The sequence below is a fragment of the Phascolarctos cinereus genome, unplaced genomic scaffold, assembly GCF_003287225.1.
Source record: "Phascolarctos cinereus isolate Bilbo 61053 unplaced genomic scaffold, phaCin_HiC Scaffold_726;HRSCAF=1367, whole genome shotgun sequence".
In the NCBI taxonomy this organism is placed as follows: Eukaryota; Metazoa; Chordata; class Mammalia; order Diprotodontia; family Phascolarctidae; genus Phascolarctos; species Phascolarctos cinereus.
The window spans coordinates 16,272,728-16,294,213 of record NW_027556098.1 but is presented as its reverse complement, the minus strand read 5'-3'; the positions used below and the strand labels follow the sequence as shown (position 1 = coordinate 16,294,213).

At 36.0% G+C, this 21,486-nt stretch overlaps 1 protein-coding gene across 3 annotated transcripts in view; it reads left to right on the top strand.

Annotated features, from left to right (window-relative positions):
* STS (steroid sulfatase) overlaps window positions 1-21,486 on the top strand; it is a 181,489-nt gene that overhangs the window by 58,105 nt on the left and 101,898 nt on the right. For all 3 annotated transcript variants that reach the window (XM_021006205.2, XM_078146121.1, XM_021006207.2), the window contains 4 exons: window positions 8,485-8,625; window positions 11,294-11,415; window positions 11,523-11,645; window positions 13,658-14,081. In XM_021006205.2, the coding sequence (XP_020861864.1) occupies window positions 8,485-8,625; window positions 11,294-11,415; window positions 11,523-11,645; window positions 13,658-14,081 (810 nt within the window). The remainder of the gene's footprint in view (window positions 1-8,484; window positions 8,626-11,293; window positions 11,416-11,522; window positions 11,646-13,657; window positions 14,082-21,486) is intronic.

Here is a 21,486-nt window from a genome sequence, read left to right as displayed (position 1 = left end):
CTCCAATTGATGGGCATCCCTTTAATGTCCAATTCTTAGCCACCACAAAAAGTTGCTATAACTATTTTTGTACTTTTCCCTTTTTTGAATATAGACCTAGCAGTTGTATTGCTGGATCAAAGGGGATAGTTTTTATAGTTTTTGTAGCCCTTTGGACGTAGATCCAAATGACTCTGCAGAATGGTTGGATCAGTTCACTATGCCACCAAAAGTGCATTAATGTTCCAGTTTTCCCACATCCCCTTCGACATCCAGTATTTTCATCTTTTGTCATATTAGCCATTCTAATAGGTATAAGATGGTACTTCAGAATTGCTTTAATTTGTATTTTTTTTGATTAATAGTGATTTAGAACATTTTTTCATATGACTATAAATAGCTTTGATTTCTTTGTCTGAAAACTTCCTGTTCATATCCTTTGACCATTTTATCAATTGGGGAATGACTTGTATTTTTATAAATTTAACTCAGTTCTCTATATATTTGAGAAATTAGGCCTTTATCAGAGATAGTTGTTGCAAAAAATTTTCCCCCAGTTTTCTGCTTTCCTTCTAATTTTAGTTACATTAGTTTTGTTTGTGCAAAAACTTTTTAATTTTATATAAACAAAATTATCTGTTTTACATTTTGTAATGGTCTCTATATCTTCTTTGGTCCTAAATTCTTCCCTTATCCGTAAATCTGACGGATAAACTATTCCATGCTCATTTAATTTGCTTATGGTATCACCTTTTAGGTAAAAATCATATACCTATTTTGACCTTGTCTTGGTATACGATGTGAGATGTTGGTCTATACCTAGTTTCTGCCATACTGTTTTCCAGTTTTCCCAGCAGTTTTTTGTCAAATAATGAGTTTTTGTTCCAAAAGGTTGTATCTTTGTGGTTATCATATACTAGATTACTGTGGTCATTTACTGTAATGTAATTTGTACCATTTCTTAGCCAGTACCAAATTAGTTTTTTAAAAAAATTTATTTAATTGTAGTTTTCAGCATTCACTTCCATAAGCTTTTTTTTTAATAGGGAGGGTGATTATATTTTTGTTTTTATTTTTTATTTTTAAACATTTTTTAAATTAATGTATTTTGATTTATCAACAATCACTTCATATGTTTTTGGGTTTGAAATTTTTTCCCCCCTCCCTCCCCATCACCTAGAAGGTGCACAATCTGATATAGGCTCTACATATACATTCCTATTAAACATATTTTCACATTAGTGATGTTGTAAGTAAGAATTAGAACCAATAGGAGGAACCACCAGAAAGAAGAAACAAAACTCAACAGAAGAAAAAAATAAAAAATAGTATGCTTCAATCTCATTCAAACTCCATATTTCTTTCTTTGGATGTGGATAGCATTTTCTGCTATAAATTTTTGTACATATGAGTCCTTCTTCCATTTGTATGATCTCTTTGGGATATAGCCCTAGAAGTGCTATTGCAGGGTCAAAAGGGTATGCACATTTTTATAGCCCTTTGGGCATAGTTCCAAATTGTTCTCCAAAATGGTTGGATCATTTCACAACTCCACCAACAATGCACTAGTGTTCCAATTTTCCCACATCCTCTCCAACATTTACCATTTTCTTGTTTTGTCATGTTGGACAATCTAGTAGGTGTGATGTGGTACCTCAGAGTTGTTTTGATTTGCATTTCTCTAATCAATAGTGACTTAGAGCATTTTTTCATGTGACTATAGATGGCTTTAATTTCTTCATCTGAGAACTATTTGTTCATATCCTTTGACCATTTATCAATTTGGGAATGGCTTGTATTCTTATAAATTTGACTTAATTCTCTGTATATTTTAGAAATGAGGCCCTTATCAGAGAGACTGGTTGTAAAAATTCTTTCCCAATTTTCTACTTTCCTTCGAATCTTGGTGGCATTGGCTTTGTTTGTACAAAAACTTTTTTTGTGTGTGCAAAACCTTTTCGATTTAATGTAATCAAAATCATCTATCTTGCATTTCAAAATGTTCTCTATTTCTTATGTGGTCATAAATTGTTCTCTTCTCCACAGACCTGACAGGTAAACTATTCCTTGCTCTCCTAGTTTGCTTATAGTATCATCCTTTACATCTAAATCAGGTACCCATTTTGACTTTATCTTGGTATATGGCATAAGATGTTGGTCTATGCCTAGTTTCTGCCATACTATTTTCCAGTTTTCCTATATTTTGTTAAATAGTGAGTTCTTATCCCAGAAGCTGGAGTCTTTGAATTTATCAAACAGTTGATTGCTATAGTAATTGACTATTTATTGTGTCTTGTGTACCTAACCTATTCCACTGATCCACCACTCTATTTTTAGCCACTACCAAGTAGTTTTGATGATTGCTGCTTTACAATGCAATTTAAGATCTGTTATGGCAGGGCCACCTTCCTTTGCATTTCTTTTCTTTAATTCCCTGGATATTCAGGACCTTTTGTTCTTCTAGATGAATTTGGTTATTATTTTTTCTAGCCCTATAAAATAATTTTTTGGTATTTTGATTGATGTGGCACTAAATAAATTAATTTAGATAAAATTGTCATTTTTACTGTTTTAGCTTGGTCTACCCATGAACCACTGATATTTTCCCAATTATTTGATCTGGCTTTGTGCGAAAAGTGTTTCGTAATTATCTTCATATAGTTCCTTGTTGCCTGCAACCAGATAGTACACCAAATGGAAAGGCGCGAAATAAATGTGAGACATGGGCCAGGCGGAGCAGTAAGGACTGACTTACTTTATTCATCTAAGGGTACAGGATATATAGAGAAAATCCATCCTATCTTCAAAGAGTCCTCCCTGTGAGACAGTCCCTGAAATCTCTGCTAAGGATGTGATAACATACATTTCCTCCTTATCGTAGTTCCTAGATAGGGTTGTAAATTCCAAGGCTTTTTCCTGGTGCCTGTATAGAGGAGTGAATATGAAAATCTAAGGTTCAAAGAGTGAGAAGGAATGTCTCAGGAGCCTCCTAGCAGGGAGAGATTTGGAGAGCCCTGCATCTTGATGATTAAGCCCTTTGGGTTAAAGCCTGGGCAAAGGTCAAACTCTGTCCTGGATCTTTTTTTTATTATTAACTTTCAACATTCACTTCCACAAGTTTTTGAGTCCCAAATTTCTCACCCCTCCCCCCACCCCAAGATGGCATGCATTCTGAATACCCCTTCCCCAAGTCTGCCTTCTCTTCTGTCTCTCCCCACTCCCTTCTCTTATCCCCTTCCCCTTCTATTTTCCTGTAGAGCAGGATAGACTTCTGTACCCCATTTCCTGTATTTCTTATTTCCCAGTAGCATGTGAAAACATTTTTTTTAAAACATGTGTTTTTAAAGCTTTGAGTTCCAAATTGTCTCCCTTCCTCCCTCCCCACCCACCCTCACTGAAAAGGCAAGCGACTCAATATAGGTTGTACATGTGCAGTTATGCAAAACACTTCCATATGTCACATGTTGTGAAAAAATAACTCTATTTCCCTTAATCCTATCCTGCCCTCCCGTTTATTCTATTCTTTCTTTTGGTCCTGTCCCTCCTCAGAAGTATTTACTTCTGATTACCCCTTTCCCAATCTGCCCTCCTCTCTGTCACCCCCTGCTCTCTTGTCCCCTTCTCCCCCTTTTCCTGTAGGTAAGACATATTTCCATCCAATTGAATGTGTATGTTATTCTCCTTAAGCCAAATCCTATGAGAATAAGATTCCCTCATTCCCTCTCACCTTCCCCTGTTTCCCCTCCATATGAGAGACTTTTCTTTTCTGTTTTTTTTGTGAGATAATTTACACCATTCTACCTCTCCCTTTCCTCTTCTCTGAGTATCATCCTCTCTCATCCCTTAATTTTATTCTCCAGATATGACCCCTTAATCTTCAACTCACCCTGTGCCCTCTATCTATCTATCTATACATGCATATAATTTTTTTCCTTCAACTACCCTAATACTGACAAAGTTCTCATGAGTTACAAATATCATCTTTCCATGCAGGAATGTAAACAGTTCAATCTTAATAAGTCTCTTATGATTTCTCTTTCCTGTTTACCTCTTCATGTTCCACGGAGTCTGTATTTGAAAGTCAAATTTTCTTTAGCTCTGGTCTTTTCATCAAGAATGCTTGAAAGTCCTTTATTTCACTGAATAGCCATTTTTTCCCCTGAAGGATTATACTCAGTTTTGCTGAGTAGGTGATTCTTGGTTGTAATCCTATCTCCTTTGCCCTCCAGAATTTTATATTGCATGCCCTGTGGTCCTTTAATGTAGAAGCTGCTAAATCTTGTGTTATCCTGATTGTGTTTCCACAGTACTTGAATTGTTTCCTCCTGGCAGCTTGTAATATTTTCTTCTTGACCTGGGAACTCTGAAATTTGGCTACAATATTCCTAGGAGTTTTCCTTTGGGGATCTCTTTCAGGAAGAGATCTGTGGATTCTTTCAGTTTCTATTTTGCCCTCTGGTTCTACTATATCAGGGCAGTTTTCCTTGATAATTTCTTGAAAGATGATGTCTAGGCTCTTTTTTTGATCATGGCTTTCAGATAGTCCAATAATTTTTAAATTCTCTCTCCTGGATCTATATTCCAGGTCAGCTGTTTTTCCAATGAGATATTTCACATTGTTTTCTAATTTTTCAGTCTTTTGGATTTGTTCTACTGTGTCATGATTTCTCATAAAGTCACTAGATTCCAATTGCTCTCTTCTAATTTTTGAGGAAGTATTTTCTTCAGTAATCTTTCGGACTTCCTTTTCCATTTGGCCAATTTTTCTTTTTAGGGCATGTTTCTCCTCATTGGCTTTTTGGACCTCTTTTGCCATTTGGGTTAGGCTATTTTTTAAGGTGTTATTTTCTTCAGTATTTTTTGGGGTCTCCTTTAGCAAGCTGTTGACCTTTTTTTCATGATTTTCTTGCATCACTCTCATTTCTCTTCCCAGTTTTTCCTCTGCTTCCCTTACTTGCTTCTCAAAATCCCTTTTGATCTCTTCCGTGGCCTGGGACTGATTCATATTTTTCTTGGATGCTTTGGATGTAGGAGCTTTGATTTTGTTGTCTTCTTCTGGTTGTATATTTTGATCTTCTTTTTCACCAAAGTAAGATAATATAGTCTGAATCTTTTTGTGCTGCTTGCTCATGATCCCAGCCAATTACTTGAGTTTTACTCTTTGTTAAGGTAAGAGTCTGCTTCCATTCTTTTTTTTTTTCCTTTTGGCTAGGCAATGGGGTTAAGTGACTTGCCTAGGGTCACACAGCTAATACGTATTATGTGTCTGAGGTCGGATTTGAACTCAGGTCATCTTGAATCCAGGGCTGGTGCTCTATCCACTGCGCCATCTACCTGCCCCAAAAGTCTGCTTCCAATGTGGAGAGTGTACTGTCCCAAGCTTCAGGGATTTGTATAGCTGTTTTCAGAGATACTTGTAGGGACCTGTAAATTTTCAGTTCTTCCAAGGTGGTATGATAAGGGGCGAGGTGTTTACTCCTTTCCTGGCCTATGACCACAAGTACTCTTTTCTGTCCTGTAACAGTGAGGAGGGGTTCCTCTGCACAGCCACTACAAGCTCCACCACGCCAGCACTCTTCCTCACCCCCGCAACGCGGCCCAGAACTGTGACCCAGATCCACACAGGGGCAAAGCAAGAGATTCCTGTCTCAGCACTGGCAAAGAGATCCCTGAAATCCCTCTCTGATCAGCCACTGGACTCCCCCTCAGTCTGTGGGCCAGAAGGTCGGGAAGCAGCTGCCCCCTCCCCCCCAGGGCCACGGTCTTGGGGAATAGAGCTGAAACCCCGCCTTCCTCTCTGAGCACGGACAGAAACAGAGTTTTCCCACTGACCTTCTAAGTTGTCTTTGGCATTGGTGGATTGAGGAGTCTGGAAACCTCCACAGCTGCCAGCGATTCAGTCTTCTGAGGCCTGCTCCAGATTTGCTGCGGCCTGGGTGCCTATGCTGCACTCCCAGCCTGGCATGATACACCTTTCTGATCAATCATCCAGGTTGTCCTGGGATGGAAATTTGTTTCGCTCTGTTTTTTTGTGGGTTCTGCTGCTTCAAAATTTGTTTAGAGCCATTTTTATGAATATTTGGAGGGGTTTGGGGGAGAGCTCAAGCAAGTCAGGTCTTTCACGCCACCATTTTGGCTCCGCCCCCCCCCATCTCCTGCCCTGGATCTTAAACCCATATCGGACTCTTAAGAGCGGCCCGCAATAGTTCCTGAGTTTGTCTTCGCAGGTAGACTCCTAGATATTTTATAATATCTACAGAAAGTTTAAATGGAATTTCTCTTTCTATCTCTTGCTATTGGGTTTTGTTGGTAATATATAGAAATGCCAATGATTTTTTTAGGTTTATTTTATAGCCTGCGACTTTGCTAAAGTTGTTTATTATTTCAAGTAGTTTTTTCTTTATTGTTTTGTTGTTTGCATAGACTTAAGAAAGTAATGTTGAAAATGTTAATAATGCAAATTGAAATTTAAAGTATGCCATGGATACATTTCTCCCCTCCCCTCCAACTGGTTGTTAATATTTACCAGATCATAATTACTGTTGTGATCCTAACTTTCTCTAGACCCTTATATATACATACACAATACATATATAATACATTTGCATATAGACATGTATTTGGCATATGTACATATACATATATATCTATGTGTATAAATAAAAAAATACTGGATCTGGGGCTGGGGAGTGGGAGGAGAGGAATATCCTTTTTGCTTCTCTGTATTTGAATAAGGTCACAGATTATATTTGAAAAGTTCTAGGAACAAAATGTCATAACATTTTATACTGGTAAATATGTGTTGTGATCAGTCAATCAATGAACATTGATTAAGTGACTACTAAGTGTCAGGTGCCAGGCTAAATTCTGGGGATACAATCAATCAATCAATCAGCAAGCATTTCTTAAGCTTCTACAATATAACAGGCATTAGAGATACAAAGACAAAAATGTAATAGTTTCTGTCCTGAAGAAGCCAGCATTATATGGGGGGGAACACCATGCAATATATATACTCATATTGAAAGTACCTAACATGTATTTGTAAAACAAATATAACTTCATTTTTAGGTAGGAAGCACTAACACCAGTAGTTATCTGGTAACATCTGATGTAGGAGATAACATTTCAGCTGAGCTTTGAAAGAAACAAAGGATTCTCAGAGGCAGAGGCTAGTAGTGAACATATTCTAGGAATGAAGGACAATCCATATCTTTCTATTGAGACAGGTGATAGAGTGTCATGTATGAAGAACAGCACAAAGTCCATTTTGAGTAGGGCAGAGAATATGGCCAAGGGGTATTGTATAGTAAGGCTAAGGAGGTATATTGGAGCCACATTATGAAGGACTACCTGTCAATGAAAGGAGTTTTTAGAATCATAATTCCAGAAGTGAATCACTTGAGTTTAGATAGGGAATGACATGGTCAGACCTGTCTTTAGGAATAGCGCTTTGGTGCTTGTGACTGAGTATAGTAGGACAGGTGGGAGAGAGGAGAGATGAGACAAGGAAAGCAATTTGAACTCCAATTTGGATTGTTTCAATAGAAACGTAATAAGGGCCTGAACTTGGATAAGCATGTGAGTGGAAAGAATGGTACATATATGAGAAGTCATGGAGAGAAAATTGACAAGCTTTAGCAGCTGATTGGATATCTCGAGTGAAAAGAAATGAGGAGTAAAGTATGACTGCTAGGTTGTGAACTTAGGTGACTGGAAAGATGGTGGTACTCTTGACAGAGACAGGGAAATTGGGAAGAAGGATGAATTTTGGAGGAATGATAATTCTATTTTGCACATAATGAGTTTGAGATGCCTGTGGGATGTCAAATAGGCAGTTGGTGATAGGACTAAGAGACTCCCATCCCTCATGAAGCTTACATTCTACTGGTAGGAGCTGATTTGTCCTATTTAGCAGAGCTTTCCTTGGTGCATTGACTTTGCTATATCATTATCAAACTGAATTCTCCATCATATATTATGAAATTAGTTTACCCTGAATATTGAAAGATTTTCATGATTGACATGTTTATGTTTATCTATTTGGGAAAAGAGGAGCAATACAGTAGTTCCAGGTTCTCTATTAAAGACCTGGATGGAAATATCTCTCCTTAATAAAATATTTGTTTTTCCATTGATCAGGAATAACACTTATTTTATGTCATCAAATCACTGGTTTTCAATACCAAGAAGATGATAGGCGAGCTTTTACTTTTTTTCCCCTAAAGAGTAATGTCTCTTTCATTTGTCAAGAATAGAAACAGGAGATCATTGGTTTTCACCAAAAGCAAAATATATATTCAGAAGACAAACACTCAGAGGAGAGGTCAACATCAACTCTGACAGTGTCTCCTTGAAGCAGATATGATCATCAGCTGAGAAGCTGGGAATTTTTTTTCTGTTTCAATGCTCTTCTTCCTTAGCTGGAAAGAATTAAAGTAGAGTTAGTGAAGAAAAAACATGCTCTCATTCTTTATTCTGCTTTTATTTATTTACTCTTCACAGGAAGATGAAGATGCTTTTACTTCTGATGTTGTTCTATGGCAGTGTCAGCAGCGACGCAGTTTCAAAGCCCAACATTATTATAGCAATGGCAGACGACCTTGGCATTGGAGATCCTGGATGCTATGGAAACACAACACTAAGGTTTAATAATAGAAGTTCTGTATAAGTGATTGTGCTTATATACATATATATTCAATATATTTCTTCCTTAGTAATTTTTAAATGTTCTCAGAACCATGAAGTATAGGTCACATCTATTATATGTAACAATAACATAACAATAATGCTCTTCGATTTGTCTTTATGTATGTAGATATGTATTTGGATATATTTAAATACAAATGTGTATATTGGAGTTTGAATATGCTTAGCAAAAACTATGAGTGCATATACATATATATGTAAATATATACATATATGTATATATAATTTACATATGTATGAAGAATCCTAAAGGAAGCTTTTCTACTTGCCATTATTCATTCTACTGTTACTGTGTTGTTGTATAATATGTGGAAGGGAAAAAAAATCTAAAAAGTATCTCCTTTGCCTTTTTTTCTTTCCTTTTATCTTCCTTTTCCCCTATTTTTTCCATGTCTTCCCCATCCAACATCTCCTGCCATTTTTTATTTTTAAAATTTGGGGTGTCTGGCAGTGCCACATTGCTAGATGGTCCCATTCAGCTCTTACCCTACATGTCTGCTCCTTTTTCCCCTTCCTGCAACCCCTACTACTTTTCACTGACAAACAGTGAGGGTGTTATACTACCATCTTTTCAAAGGGCCAGCAAGCCATAGAATCAGAACTGGGAAAGGGATATGGTAGAGGTAAGTCTTTAGTATCATGTATTTTGCATTACAACCTTAGAAATACAGCATACATATCCTGTTTCCAAGGTTTCAGTAGAATAAATTGATCTAAAATAAGAGCATCTGCCTTATTCTTTAAACTAAAAGAAAGTTAATCCTTATTACACTAAAATATTGGTTTTCAGGCTTCTTTATCTGCTTGTAAGGAAATGATTATATAAAAGTTCCATGGAGAACTATCACAAATATGAAGCAATAAAAATAAATTGCTGTAGATTACAAAATATTATTTCTTTTCATTAGAATTTTCCAAAGTAAACTATGAATAATAAATATTTGGATCTACTCTTTTTCTGACATGTGAACTAGTAAATTTGTTATCAAGTGATTATAGATACTGACTTTTTCATTTCACTCAGACAACCTCTTCATTATTTTCCCCCATTAAAATGCTTTTGATTCTATAAATAAGCCACTGGAGTATGGGCAAGGGAGTGACATGGTTAGACCTATGCTTTAGTATTAATATCATTTTGGCATTGGCAACTGAGTGGAGAATAGACTTGAGGATGGCAAGACTTAAGACAAGGAAACCAAGTTGGACTTCTAATGAGAATAATTTTGGTAGTTCAAAAATTGTGCCCCATAGTTAATGTAAAAATAAATAAATTTTGTTTTTTAAAACTTGCTACATGATTACAAATGCCTTCCTCATTTAAAACATATACTTGAAAGAAAACTTTTAAATGTTGGAAATTCTTTCCATATATATACTTGGGATATGCCACTCCCCTTTCTTTCAGTTTTCATTGAATTGCATATCAGTGTTTTATACCTTCTCTAGTTTGATTTAGAGTCTGTCTAGGGTGTTTTTAACATTTATAACATACATTTTCTTTGTATTGGAAATCTCATTTCTCTAGCTCATCTATATCAGGTATTTTTTTTTTGCTTGATTTTCCCCCTTACATTTCCTTGATATTCAATTAATCCAAAAATAAAAACATGTGATGCCCCTGCTCTCTGCTTTTTAAGGACATCGAACTATCATCATTAGTCATAATCAGACTCTTAATAAGGAAAGAAAAGACTGGCAGTCCCTACCCCACTTCCCGTAACCATATGGAAGTTCCCAGGAAAGAAAGACTTTACGATGAGAAAAATTACACTTCAGGATTAATCTAATTTCTCTGCTTCCTCTGACTTTCAAATTCACAAGTTTTTCTTCACAGTGTTAGTTCACTGCTCATTTCTTCCCCTCTCATGGGGTATTGCAAATACTGTAAGTTTCAGAGTTAGCAGATATAGATTTTGCCCTCTTAGACCTTGCAGTCTAAGCCAAACAATACTGGGAAGAAGCAACAATAATTCAGGCAAAGAATCAACTGAATGACTGTAGTAGTCTTCTGTGAGGGTATTATATCAAAGTGATACTTGCAAAATTATGAGTGAAGAGGAGTGAAGGGGGTGAAATGTTAGGTAGGTTTGAATATCCAGTTCATCCATCAGAAGGCTATTGGAATGTTACTTTTCAGAGAAATGGCACCATGAATGCTTAGATTTTATTGTGTAGCATCTTGGTAGTGTATTTACAAAAGAGCACCAAATTAAAACAAAGACTTCTGTGACTCCTGTATATACAGACACAAAAAATAATAACAGTCCATTATTAATATCTATATTTTATGTAGCAGAAGGTAAATATTAATTAGAAATATGAACATTAATTATAAAACATATAATGGGGCAACTATGTGGCACAGTGGTTCCAGTGCTAAACTCAGGGTCAGTAAGACTTTAGTTCAAATCCTGTCTCAGACATACTGGTAAAATAGGATTAATAATAGCACCTAACTCTTAAGAGTTGTACAAATCAATTGAGGTAACATATATAAAATGCTTTGCAAACTTTTAAGTGCTATATAAATGCTAGCCATTATTATAATTAAAGCTTTAGTTTTATGGCAGTTAAAATAAAATTATTCTTCTCCTTCCCCTAGAACTCCTAATATTGACAGGATAGCCAAAGGAGGAGTGAAATTTACTCAGCACTTAGCTGCATCTCCACTGTGTACCCCAAGTAGAGCAGCTTTCCTGACAGGCCGTTACCCTATCCGATCAGGTAAAATCCATTTTAAAATTATTATTGTTCATTTTCTTCTTGCTAGAAGGCATCTCTCACTAATGTTCTACTTTCTTTTCTTTTTTTTTTTTTTTCACCTGGTCCAGGGATGGCTTCACGCTCTAAGGTTGGAGTGTTCCTATTTTCAGCTTCCTCAGGTGGACTGCCTGCAAATGAAATCACTTTTGCCAAGCTTTTGAAGAGCCAAGGCTATTCTACAGCCCTGATAGGTAGAGACAGCTGAGAGAAATGTGGGGAAGGGAAGGAACTTAAGATTATAGAAAAAAGAAGGAACTTAACAGAGAAGTCAATTCACAAAAATTTATTAAATGCTTGTTGTGTGTTAGACTCCATATAAGTGTGGGATGGGGAAAGGGGATGAGAATGTTTTACAAGGACAAGTGAAAGTGTGTGTGAGAGTCAGAGACAATTTAAGATAAATTCTGAAAGCAGTATTTATTACTTTTATAGAAAGGATGACAGTCTGGGGTTTCAGTTTTGGAGGAGCGGTGTTCAGACTTTGATTTTGAAACTTAACTATGTGGTATTGAGTAAATTACTCAAATTCCCTGAGCCTCAGTTTCTGAATCTGAAAAGGAAAGACTTGGATTAGATGACCACTAAGGTCCTTCTTAGCTCTAAATATATAATCCTATGAAATTTGTGCAAATTCTAAATGGACATTTATGTTTGTGCATTACATATGTATACACACGTAACAAATTTTTTTCATACCTATATATGTTTGTATAAACTCATCCTCTATTGAAGAAGTTCTACTTCAGGTAGGATTTAGGCTCTTAAAGGTTAAGCCAGTAGATCACCAGATGTAGAAAGGCCTACCAAGTTGGAAAGGTTTCAAGTAAGGACCAGGCAACAGACTATATGTCTCTCACCTGCACACAAACTTAGAAAAATTTACAGTCTTATCCCTAGAAGTTTGGCAATAAGGTAAGAAATTATTTTGACCGCAATGCCTCATGGTTCTGAAGAATTATTTACAACAATGAAATCACAGTTTTATTTTGTTGTTCTGTTTGTGAACTGTTGAAGTAAATATTTCATACAACACATGATTAAATATTATTACTTCCACCTTTATTTCTAAAACTGATCAAGTACGTGTTTTTATGGAAAATACATTTTGCATGTCACATTTGCTTCATATTATGTGTTGTTCTTTTGAAAAGAGAACACTGTTGTTTGGCTTGTGTTGGCCTAACCTAAGTGGAGTGAAATGTTGGCCACTACTCATTCATCCAGAATGATTTTCCTACAATGTGGCATCCTACCATGAATGTATCAACTTAGAGCTGGAAAGAGTCTTAAAGGTCATCTAGTTCAAACCTCTTATTTTACATTTGAGGAAACTGGGGGCAAGAGGGATTAAGGGATTTGTCCAAGGTCACATAGCTAATATGTGGCAAAAGCCAGAGAATTCAGATTCTCCATCCCACTTTCTTTCTTTAAGATAGGTAAGTTTTTTTTTTCTTGCTACTTTTGGATGGCAGCATTAACTTTATTTAAAAAACAAAAATTTGTCCTTTGTCTTTCAAATATATCTTTTAAAATATTTACTGTATCATTCAATGATATTATGTGTTGGGTCCTTTTTCATTTTTTTTTTTTTGCATAAAATTAGAACAGGGAAATGAGCACGAATATAAAGAAACTGATTTAAAGAAAATTCTTCAGGAAACTGTGTGCCACCTATCAGGAACTGCCTATATGACATACAGTGACTTAATAAAGATGATTAATGGGCTATAAAGACCAAATCAAGTCTTTTTGCCTATAGAAATAAGTTTTTTAAACCCTAGATATGTGGGATATAAATGTTTAATTTTGTACTATGGAGCTTTGGGCATGTGGACAGTTAGCAATTGTGATGCAAAAGGAAAGAGGGCCATTGGAACATTTTCTAAATGCATAGAAGAGAACAAAAGGAAGTTTGAAAGGAACACAGTACAGTTTTGAAAGTAATATATAGAATGTCTTGTATACTTTAAAAAAAACAAGCACTAAGAAAAAGAGTCTTATGGCATTATATAGAACCAGCTTTTTGTGTTTTTCCATGTGTATTAATTCTTTTTTTTTGGTGTTTAAGTTCAGAATTAAAACACTCAATTAGTCAGTAGGTAGAAATCACCTAAATTTATATAGGTAGGATTTAGTATTCAAAGTCAAGAAGTTCAGAAAATTTACCTGAGAACATGTTTCTCATATATTTCTCTTTCCGTAGGAAAGTGGCATCTTGGGATAAACTGTAACAGCAGAGATGACTTCTGTCACCACCCTTTAAATCATGGTTTTGATCACTTCTATGGACTTCCAGTGACCAATTTGAGAGATTGCAAGCCAGGATCAGGCACCGTATTTACCACAGCCATTCATATGTTCGTTTTCATTCCCCTGCAAATTGTTGGCATCGCCCTTGTCACTTTGGAGGCGCTCAATTGCCTCGGCCTGTTTCGACTCCCTCACTGGGTATTCTTTTCCTGTCTTTTATTAGCAGCCACTATAATTGGACTCTTAGCCTGTTTCCTTCATTTTTTCCGACCTTTAAACTGCATCTTGATGAGGAACCATGAGGTTGTCCAACAGCCAATGTCTTACGAAAATCTCACTCAGAGGTTGACCAGGGAAGCTCTCAAGTTCATAAACAGGTGGGTGTTGTTTGTGTACTGGGATTTTGTTCATGAAAACTGGGTAACATCCATTTCCGTGGTGACAGTCAAACACTATCCTTATTTTAGCCTTCTTTTCTCTGCCTTATTCAATAGATATCCAGAGAGGTAATAAAAAAGTACATGGGGGAGGGTAATTGGTCTGAATAAAGTATAATATGAAAAATTAAATGGTGTACACTTGATAACTTCAGAAATTACTCCCCAGCTATGTTTGTATCTTATATTAAACACCTTGGACTTATTTCATAGCTTTTCTGTCAACTTTTCCCCTCTTACAGCTTCTAAAAGTATGGTAGTTGATCACCTTCTTGACTGGAAAGCTCTAAGCTAAAGTGAGAGTTGGCTGGAACTGTGTTTTGTTTTAGTCACCAGGAATTGTTATGGAGGAGTGAAAAAAAATAATAGTATTGTTTTCTTTAGTCTACATTTTACCCTTCTAAATGAAAAATGAGCTAGGTTTGGGGAAAATGTTAGGAAAATCAGGAATGTCTTTTTAAGCTATGTTTGGGTCAAGAATAACAAAGAAAGGGTAGGTCTTAGGGTCAGTAGAGTATATAATGTTAATAGATGACAGAAAAAGCAAAATTTGAAGAAAAAGAAAAGAACTACCTAACTCCAATTCAACTTCTGTGTCAGGGAGAATGATTTTCAGACTCAAAGAGGTAAAACAAAAATCGTAAAAAAAAATGGCAATAATAGATAATAAATAAATAAAATAATATAAAAAATAAGTAAATAAAAGATAATTTAAAAAAAATGGGAGAGGAGATGGTAAGAGAGGACCAGGTGCTTTTAAATTGAGTTTGGGTCTAAATTTCATCTTCGGATTCCAAAAAAGATTGCAGATTTGATTGTTCAGGTGCTCTAGACCATCTTTCAGGAATCAAGAGGAAAAAGAGATATCCTAAAGACTGGAAATGAGCAAATGTTGTGGGATTCAAAAGACAAGCAAAGTCGAGTCTGGAAATAATAGATTTGTCAGCTTGACATGAATTCCTGGCAAAATTTTAGAGCAGATTGTTCACTAGCACTTAGCATGGGAAGCAGTGATCACTAGTAGCCAGAGTAGATCAACAAATCATCCCAGAATAACCTCATTTATTCTGTTCATGGTTTTACTAGGCTCTTGTGCCTGGAATGTGGTCAATATAACATCTGATTTCAGCAAGATTTTTTTTTATACATTCTCTCACAATATTCTTGTAAGCAAGAAATACAAATAAATGTGTCCTATATTATATAGTATAGATGTTGTTTAGTTGTTTTAGTTGTGTCTGACTCTTTGTGACCTCATTTGGATTTTCTTTGCAAAGACACTGGAGTGGTTTGCCATTTCCTTTTCCAGCTCATTTTACAGATGAGGAAATTGAGGCAAACAGGGTTAAGTGACTAGCCCAACATCTCACAGCTAGTGCCTGAGGACAAGCTTGAACTAAGGAGGTTGAGTCTTCCTAACTCCAGGCCTCACACTATCCACTGTGCCACCATAGTACAGTCAGGTGGATTCATAATTGATTTTAAGAAATGAAGAATCTCAGAGTTCTAAAGGACCTCAGTGGCCAATCTAGTCTAACTAATACTTGAATAAGAATTCATTCTACAATTCACAAGAATTCAATCAAGAAAAAGCCATTGAGCCTTTGTTTGAATACTCCAGTAAAGGGGAACCCATTCATTATTTCTCACTAATGATTTCTCATGCTTTTTTACGATGTAGTTGGGCTTTTAACATCTGATTTTAATGGACCTGACATCTCATTATAGCTGATCTAGCAGTTTTAAACTGGTACTTTTTTTTTCCTTTAGATAGACATTCCGTTAGCAAACAAAATTATTCAAAGTATACAAGCGGAGTTATTAAAAAGGATCACAGGATCTCAGACTTAGGAGGGATTTCAGAGTCTGTCCAGTCCAACTTTACAATCATATTTTTTCTGTTTCCATCCACTGCTCCCAATTCCCAGTCCCAATTGGGTCTGGTTGAATTATTAGGTTCCAAAAGTATTAATTAATAGATCAGCATTGACTGGGATCAAATGTCTCTGGCCTTGTATTTATTCTGTTCAATATGTTTATAAATGGTTTTAGATAAGGAGATAAATGTCATTGTCATCAAACATATGAGACAAACAAAAATATGACACAAAACTAGAATGCATAGTTTACACCCTGGATGATAGAAATAGAATCTAAATAGACCTTAACAGGCCAGAATGATTGTCCAAATATAATAAGATGAAATTTAATAGGAATGCATTTAAACTTCCTAGTTTCCAAGATCCAATTGCACAGTACAGTGATAGAAAGATGGTAATGCTTGTGAAAAAAAAATGTATTGAGGTTTTTATTATGATTCAAGCTTAACAAGAGTCAGTAGTGTATAGTGTCTGTGAAAGAATCTGATGTCTTGCAACATTCATTGATGATTAATATCCAGATCAGGGGAATTTTAGACCTACTGTATATTCTGCACTTACGAGATGATTTTTGTGTTTAGGGTCTCTTAAAAGAGAATGTTACCAAACTTTCCTAGGTTTAAAGTAGGCAATAAAAAAGATGAGTGGGCTTGAAATCATGCCATATGCAGATTGGTCAAAGAATTAGGGACATGAGCCTGGAGAAGAGAAAACTTAAGGAGTGACATAATTCTATCTTTAAATTTGGTAGGGGCTATCATGTGGAAGAAGGATGAGATATTAAGTCAAATTTAAATATTAGAGTCAAATATGGAACCAGGACCAATGGATTGAAGTTACAGGGAGATTGATTTTGGCTTAATATTGGAAATTACTTCCCACTAATTAAAAATGTCCATGAATAGAATGGTCTATTTCAGACAGTAAGGAGTTCTCTGCTACTAGAGGTTTGCTTGTGGAGGCCAATAACCATTGAATTCTTGTAGGGGGAACTCATATATCATCAAATAGAGGGTAAAATTAGGTGATGCCTGAGATCCCTTCCAGATGGTTTGAAGATTCTATGGATCTATGAAACATTTAGGATTTTTCTGATGAGTTGCTAAAAAAGCTTGGAGCAATTTTTGTTACTGAACAGATCTGGAAATTAGTTGGCTGCAACTGATCTTTGGAATATCTTTCAACTGTTAAGTTTTGCAGGATGAAATGAGCAAACCTAACAACTAGTGACATAGGAATAAGGAATAGGCTAAAGAATAGATTGTCAAGTCAAGAGATATCAATAAAGTGGAGACAATTTCAGGAAGTATGCTTAGTCTATTACTACCACGTTTGGAACAGGATAAGAAATCTAAATAGGACCCATCATCACTTCAAAGTGAAATACAGTTTTCAATCCAGAGTCAACAAATTGCCTTACGTAAATAATTGGAACCACTTGTCTGACTCTGAGACACAGCTTTGTGAGATTTGTTGGATTTCACACTTAGTAGCTAGGAATATTAGGCAAGTCATTTAGCCTCTAGAAATTTCTGTTTCCTTTTCTACAAGATGGGGATGAAAATACTTCCATTATATGCTTCACTGAGTTCTCAAGGAATAGCATTTTTCAAACTTCAAATCACCATTTTTTAATGTTTAAGTATTTTGAAATGTTTTATGATATGCTTTGTCTTCACATACCAATCATTTCACTCCAAATTTCCTTGAACCCTCCTGTGCTCAAGGAAAACTAAGTATAGGTTTCCAGTATAATTACCACATATGAAAATACTCTATCCTATTTTTCTCCCACCTTTTTTTTTTTTTCCAGAGCCTTCATTGTCTTTTTTGTTACTTGGGATTCAACTTCCTCTTACTATAGTAGTATGTCATTTACATGCTTATCTTGTTTTCTTAGTTCTGATTATTTTGCTTCAATTTATACAGATCTCACATATTTCTTTTAATTTCTTTTAATTCTTCATGTTCATTATTTCTTATGACATACTAAAATTCCATTAGAGTAATATGCCAAAGTTTTTTCAAGCCATTCCCCAGCTGGTAGGCACTTAAGTTTATACCCATCTCTTTAATATAACAGAGCAGATATGAATATTTTGGAATATATTTATTGTACCTTTGTTTTGCTTTTTGGCATATTTGGGGTTTTATCCAGTAGTGGGTTTGCTGAATCAAAGCATGTGAATAGTTTAGTCAATCTTCTTCCATAATTCCATACTGAAATCTAGAACAGTTAAGACTACTTCACTGGTCTCCCAGTGTTTCTCAGTGTGCCTGTATTCAGTCAATCTTAAGTGCCTACTATGTGCCAGGCCCTGTCTCAGGTGTTTTTTGTACATGAAAATGAAGCTATTTGCTCAGTCAGTAGAACTTGTGATTTAAGTTGTTTCTTCCATAATGGTGATGGATTTGCACTGAACCATCTGCACTCCCTTGAAACAATAATAGAAGCATACACTATCTATTTATTAGTTGATTGGCTGGGGTTTAGGAGTAAAGTCTGTGGCTGTGAAACATAACAAAGTTAATTAGACTTCACTTGGATCCGAGCAAGAACACTGATCTCATTAATATCATGCTTAAACCAGGTAAACTAACAAAGTCCAGTTTACATAAAGACCAGTTCCAACATGTTTATTTTCAATTAAACCAAATATAGATTTATATGTACCACTTAACACCCAAAGTTTTTAATGGAAAAACTTTATAAGCAATGCACAAAAGTTATTATTAAAAGGATTAATTTACCATGCAAAATTGGAAGGAAAAAAAGTCAGGATAGGATTAATTAATGTCAACAATTTATATAGCTTTCAGATTGAAAGTAGAAAAATTAGTTTTGTAGCAAATCAGATTATAAACTATACAAATTAATCATTAAAGGTCAATTCAGTTTTTTGCTCATAGGGCATAGTAGTATAGAGTTGGTTCCAAAACAAATTCTATAAATAATGGCACATAACAATCAGATTTGGAAACAAAAATCATTTTTGCACAACTACATACATCAGCTTTCCTCAAACTGTGCATCATGTGAAAGCTAACATTAGGTTAGATAATGAGTTAATAATGATGCCTTTGTGATAGAAACCAAGAGGACATTGAGATGTTTTACAGAAGGTTTTATCAATAATATCTACAGTGTTCTAGGCACTGTGCTAAGTGTTTGGTCTAAAAAACAAAAAAGAGGCAAAAGACAGTTCCTGTCCTCAAGGAGCTTACAGTCAGATGGGGAGATAGAGTGATACACACACACACACACACACACACACACACACACACACACACACATATACACATGTATATATGCATATACATGTGTATATATACATACATATAAGCAAATACGTACACAAAGGAAGCCATACGCAGGATAAAAAGAAAATAGTTAACAGAGGGAAGGCACTAGAATAACTGGTAAGAGATGGGATTTAAGTTGGGATTTAAAGGAAGTCAGAAAGGCTACTTTTCAAGAGTGAAGAGAGAGCATGGGAGGCATGGAAAAAAATCAGAGAAAAATGCATGGAAATGAGAGATGGAGTGTCTTGTTCATGAACAGCCAGGAGTATGGTGTTACTGTATTGAAGAGTACATGTTGGGGGAATTGCAGTAAGATTAGAAAGGTAATAGGGGGCTGGGCTATGAAGGGCTTTGAATGTCAACCAGAGCATTTTGGTTTTGATCCTGGAGGCTATAGTGTGCCTCTGGAGTTTAAGTAGAAAAATCACTTTAGTGGCTGAATGGAGAATGGATAGGAGTGGGGAAAGACTTGGGAAAAAGGAGTGGGGAAAGTAGGCAGACCTACCAGCAAGCTATTGCAATTATCCAGGCATGAAGTGATGAGGTCCTGCGCTATAGTGGTGGCAGTGTCAGAGGAAAGAATTGGGGGGCATATGCAAAAGATGTGGCAAAGGTTAAGCTGAAAGTCCTTGACAATAGATTGGATATGGGTGGGATGGGGTATGAGAGAGAGTGAGGAATCCAGGATGACTCTTAAGTTGTGAGCCTGAGGGACTTGGAAGATGGTATTGCCTTGTAAAGGAATTGAGAAGGTGAGGAGGGAAGGAGTTTAGATGGAAACAGAAGTTCCATTTTGGACATATTGAGTGGAAGATATCTAATGGACCTCCAATTCCAGATGGTAATTAAATCCATTAGAACTGATGAGATCACCAAATAAAGTAGTTTAGAGGGAAAGAAATAAGGGCCCAAGACAGAATGCTAAGGGATACCTACCTAAAGGGTATGATCTAGAAGAGGATCCAGCAAAGGATAGAGAGAAGGAGTGGTCAGAAAGGTAGGAGGAAAATCAGGAGAGAGTTGTGTCTGAAAACCTAGAGAGAAGAGAATATCAAGGAGAACATGATCAACAGTGTCAAGGGCTGCAGAGAGGTCAAGGAGAATGAGGATTAAAAAAAGGCCATTGGATTTGGCAAGTAAAAGATGATTCATTAGTGTCTTTGGAGAGAGCGGTTTCAGTGGAATGCTAAGATCTGAAGCCTAGTTCTGGCTCTGCCATTAACTAGCTGTGTTACAGTAGAGGCAGAATAGTGGAAAGAACACAAGGAGTGGAAGGAACTTGGAGTTTGAGAATCTGAATTCAAAGCCTGCCTGGGCTACTTAACACCTGTGTAATCCCTGGGCCTCTATCACCTCATTTGTAAAATGAAGAGTTTGGTCTGGATTGACCTCTAAGGTCTATTCCAGCTTTATGTCCTATAATGTTACAATCTCTAAGGGCCTTTCCAGCAAAACACAGACATTTGATTTTTCTGATTCTGCATATGACCTGAAAAGACAAGGGAGTAATTCAGCCATATACCCTGCTTTTGTCAGACACTTAAGACTCTGTGACAAGTTTGTGGCAAAGCTGAAAGGGCTTCAGAGGAGAACCAATAAGGATGATTAACAGAGTGTGAAGTGGATGGCAAACTCCTTGAAAGGAGGAACTATTGAGCATTTGATCATTGTATCACAATGCCAAGGCCCAGTGCGCTTTCTGTGGTAGGGCCAGCATTTGTTATTTGAATTGCTTAAGGAATGGATACAGCATTCGTGGATTGGCCTAAACCTCTAATGTCTCTTTGAGTTTTCAGATAAGACTAGTTATTTCCATTATTTGAAAAAGACTGAATATAAATAAAATAGATGAAATGAAAGTAGGGATTATTTTTGACTGGAGATGAGAGAGCTTCTTGGATATCAAATTTAATTCAACAGAAATTTATTAAGTGCTTGTTATGTGCGAAATGCTCTGTTAGGTACTGGATACATGATATAATATGGAAATAGACTTCTCAGGAAAGTTTTCCCTACATATCTTTAAGACATGCACATATGACCAGTGTCCTGAATAATTCCATTATCCAGTTGCACAAAGGTAAATGGAAGTTTGACTTTGGACAGATCATTTAACCTCTTATCTTTAAAATGAGAAGGTTGGATTAAATGAACTCTGGGGT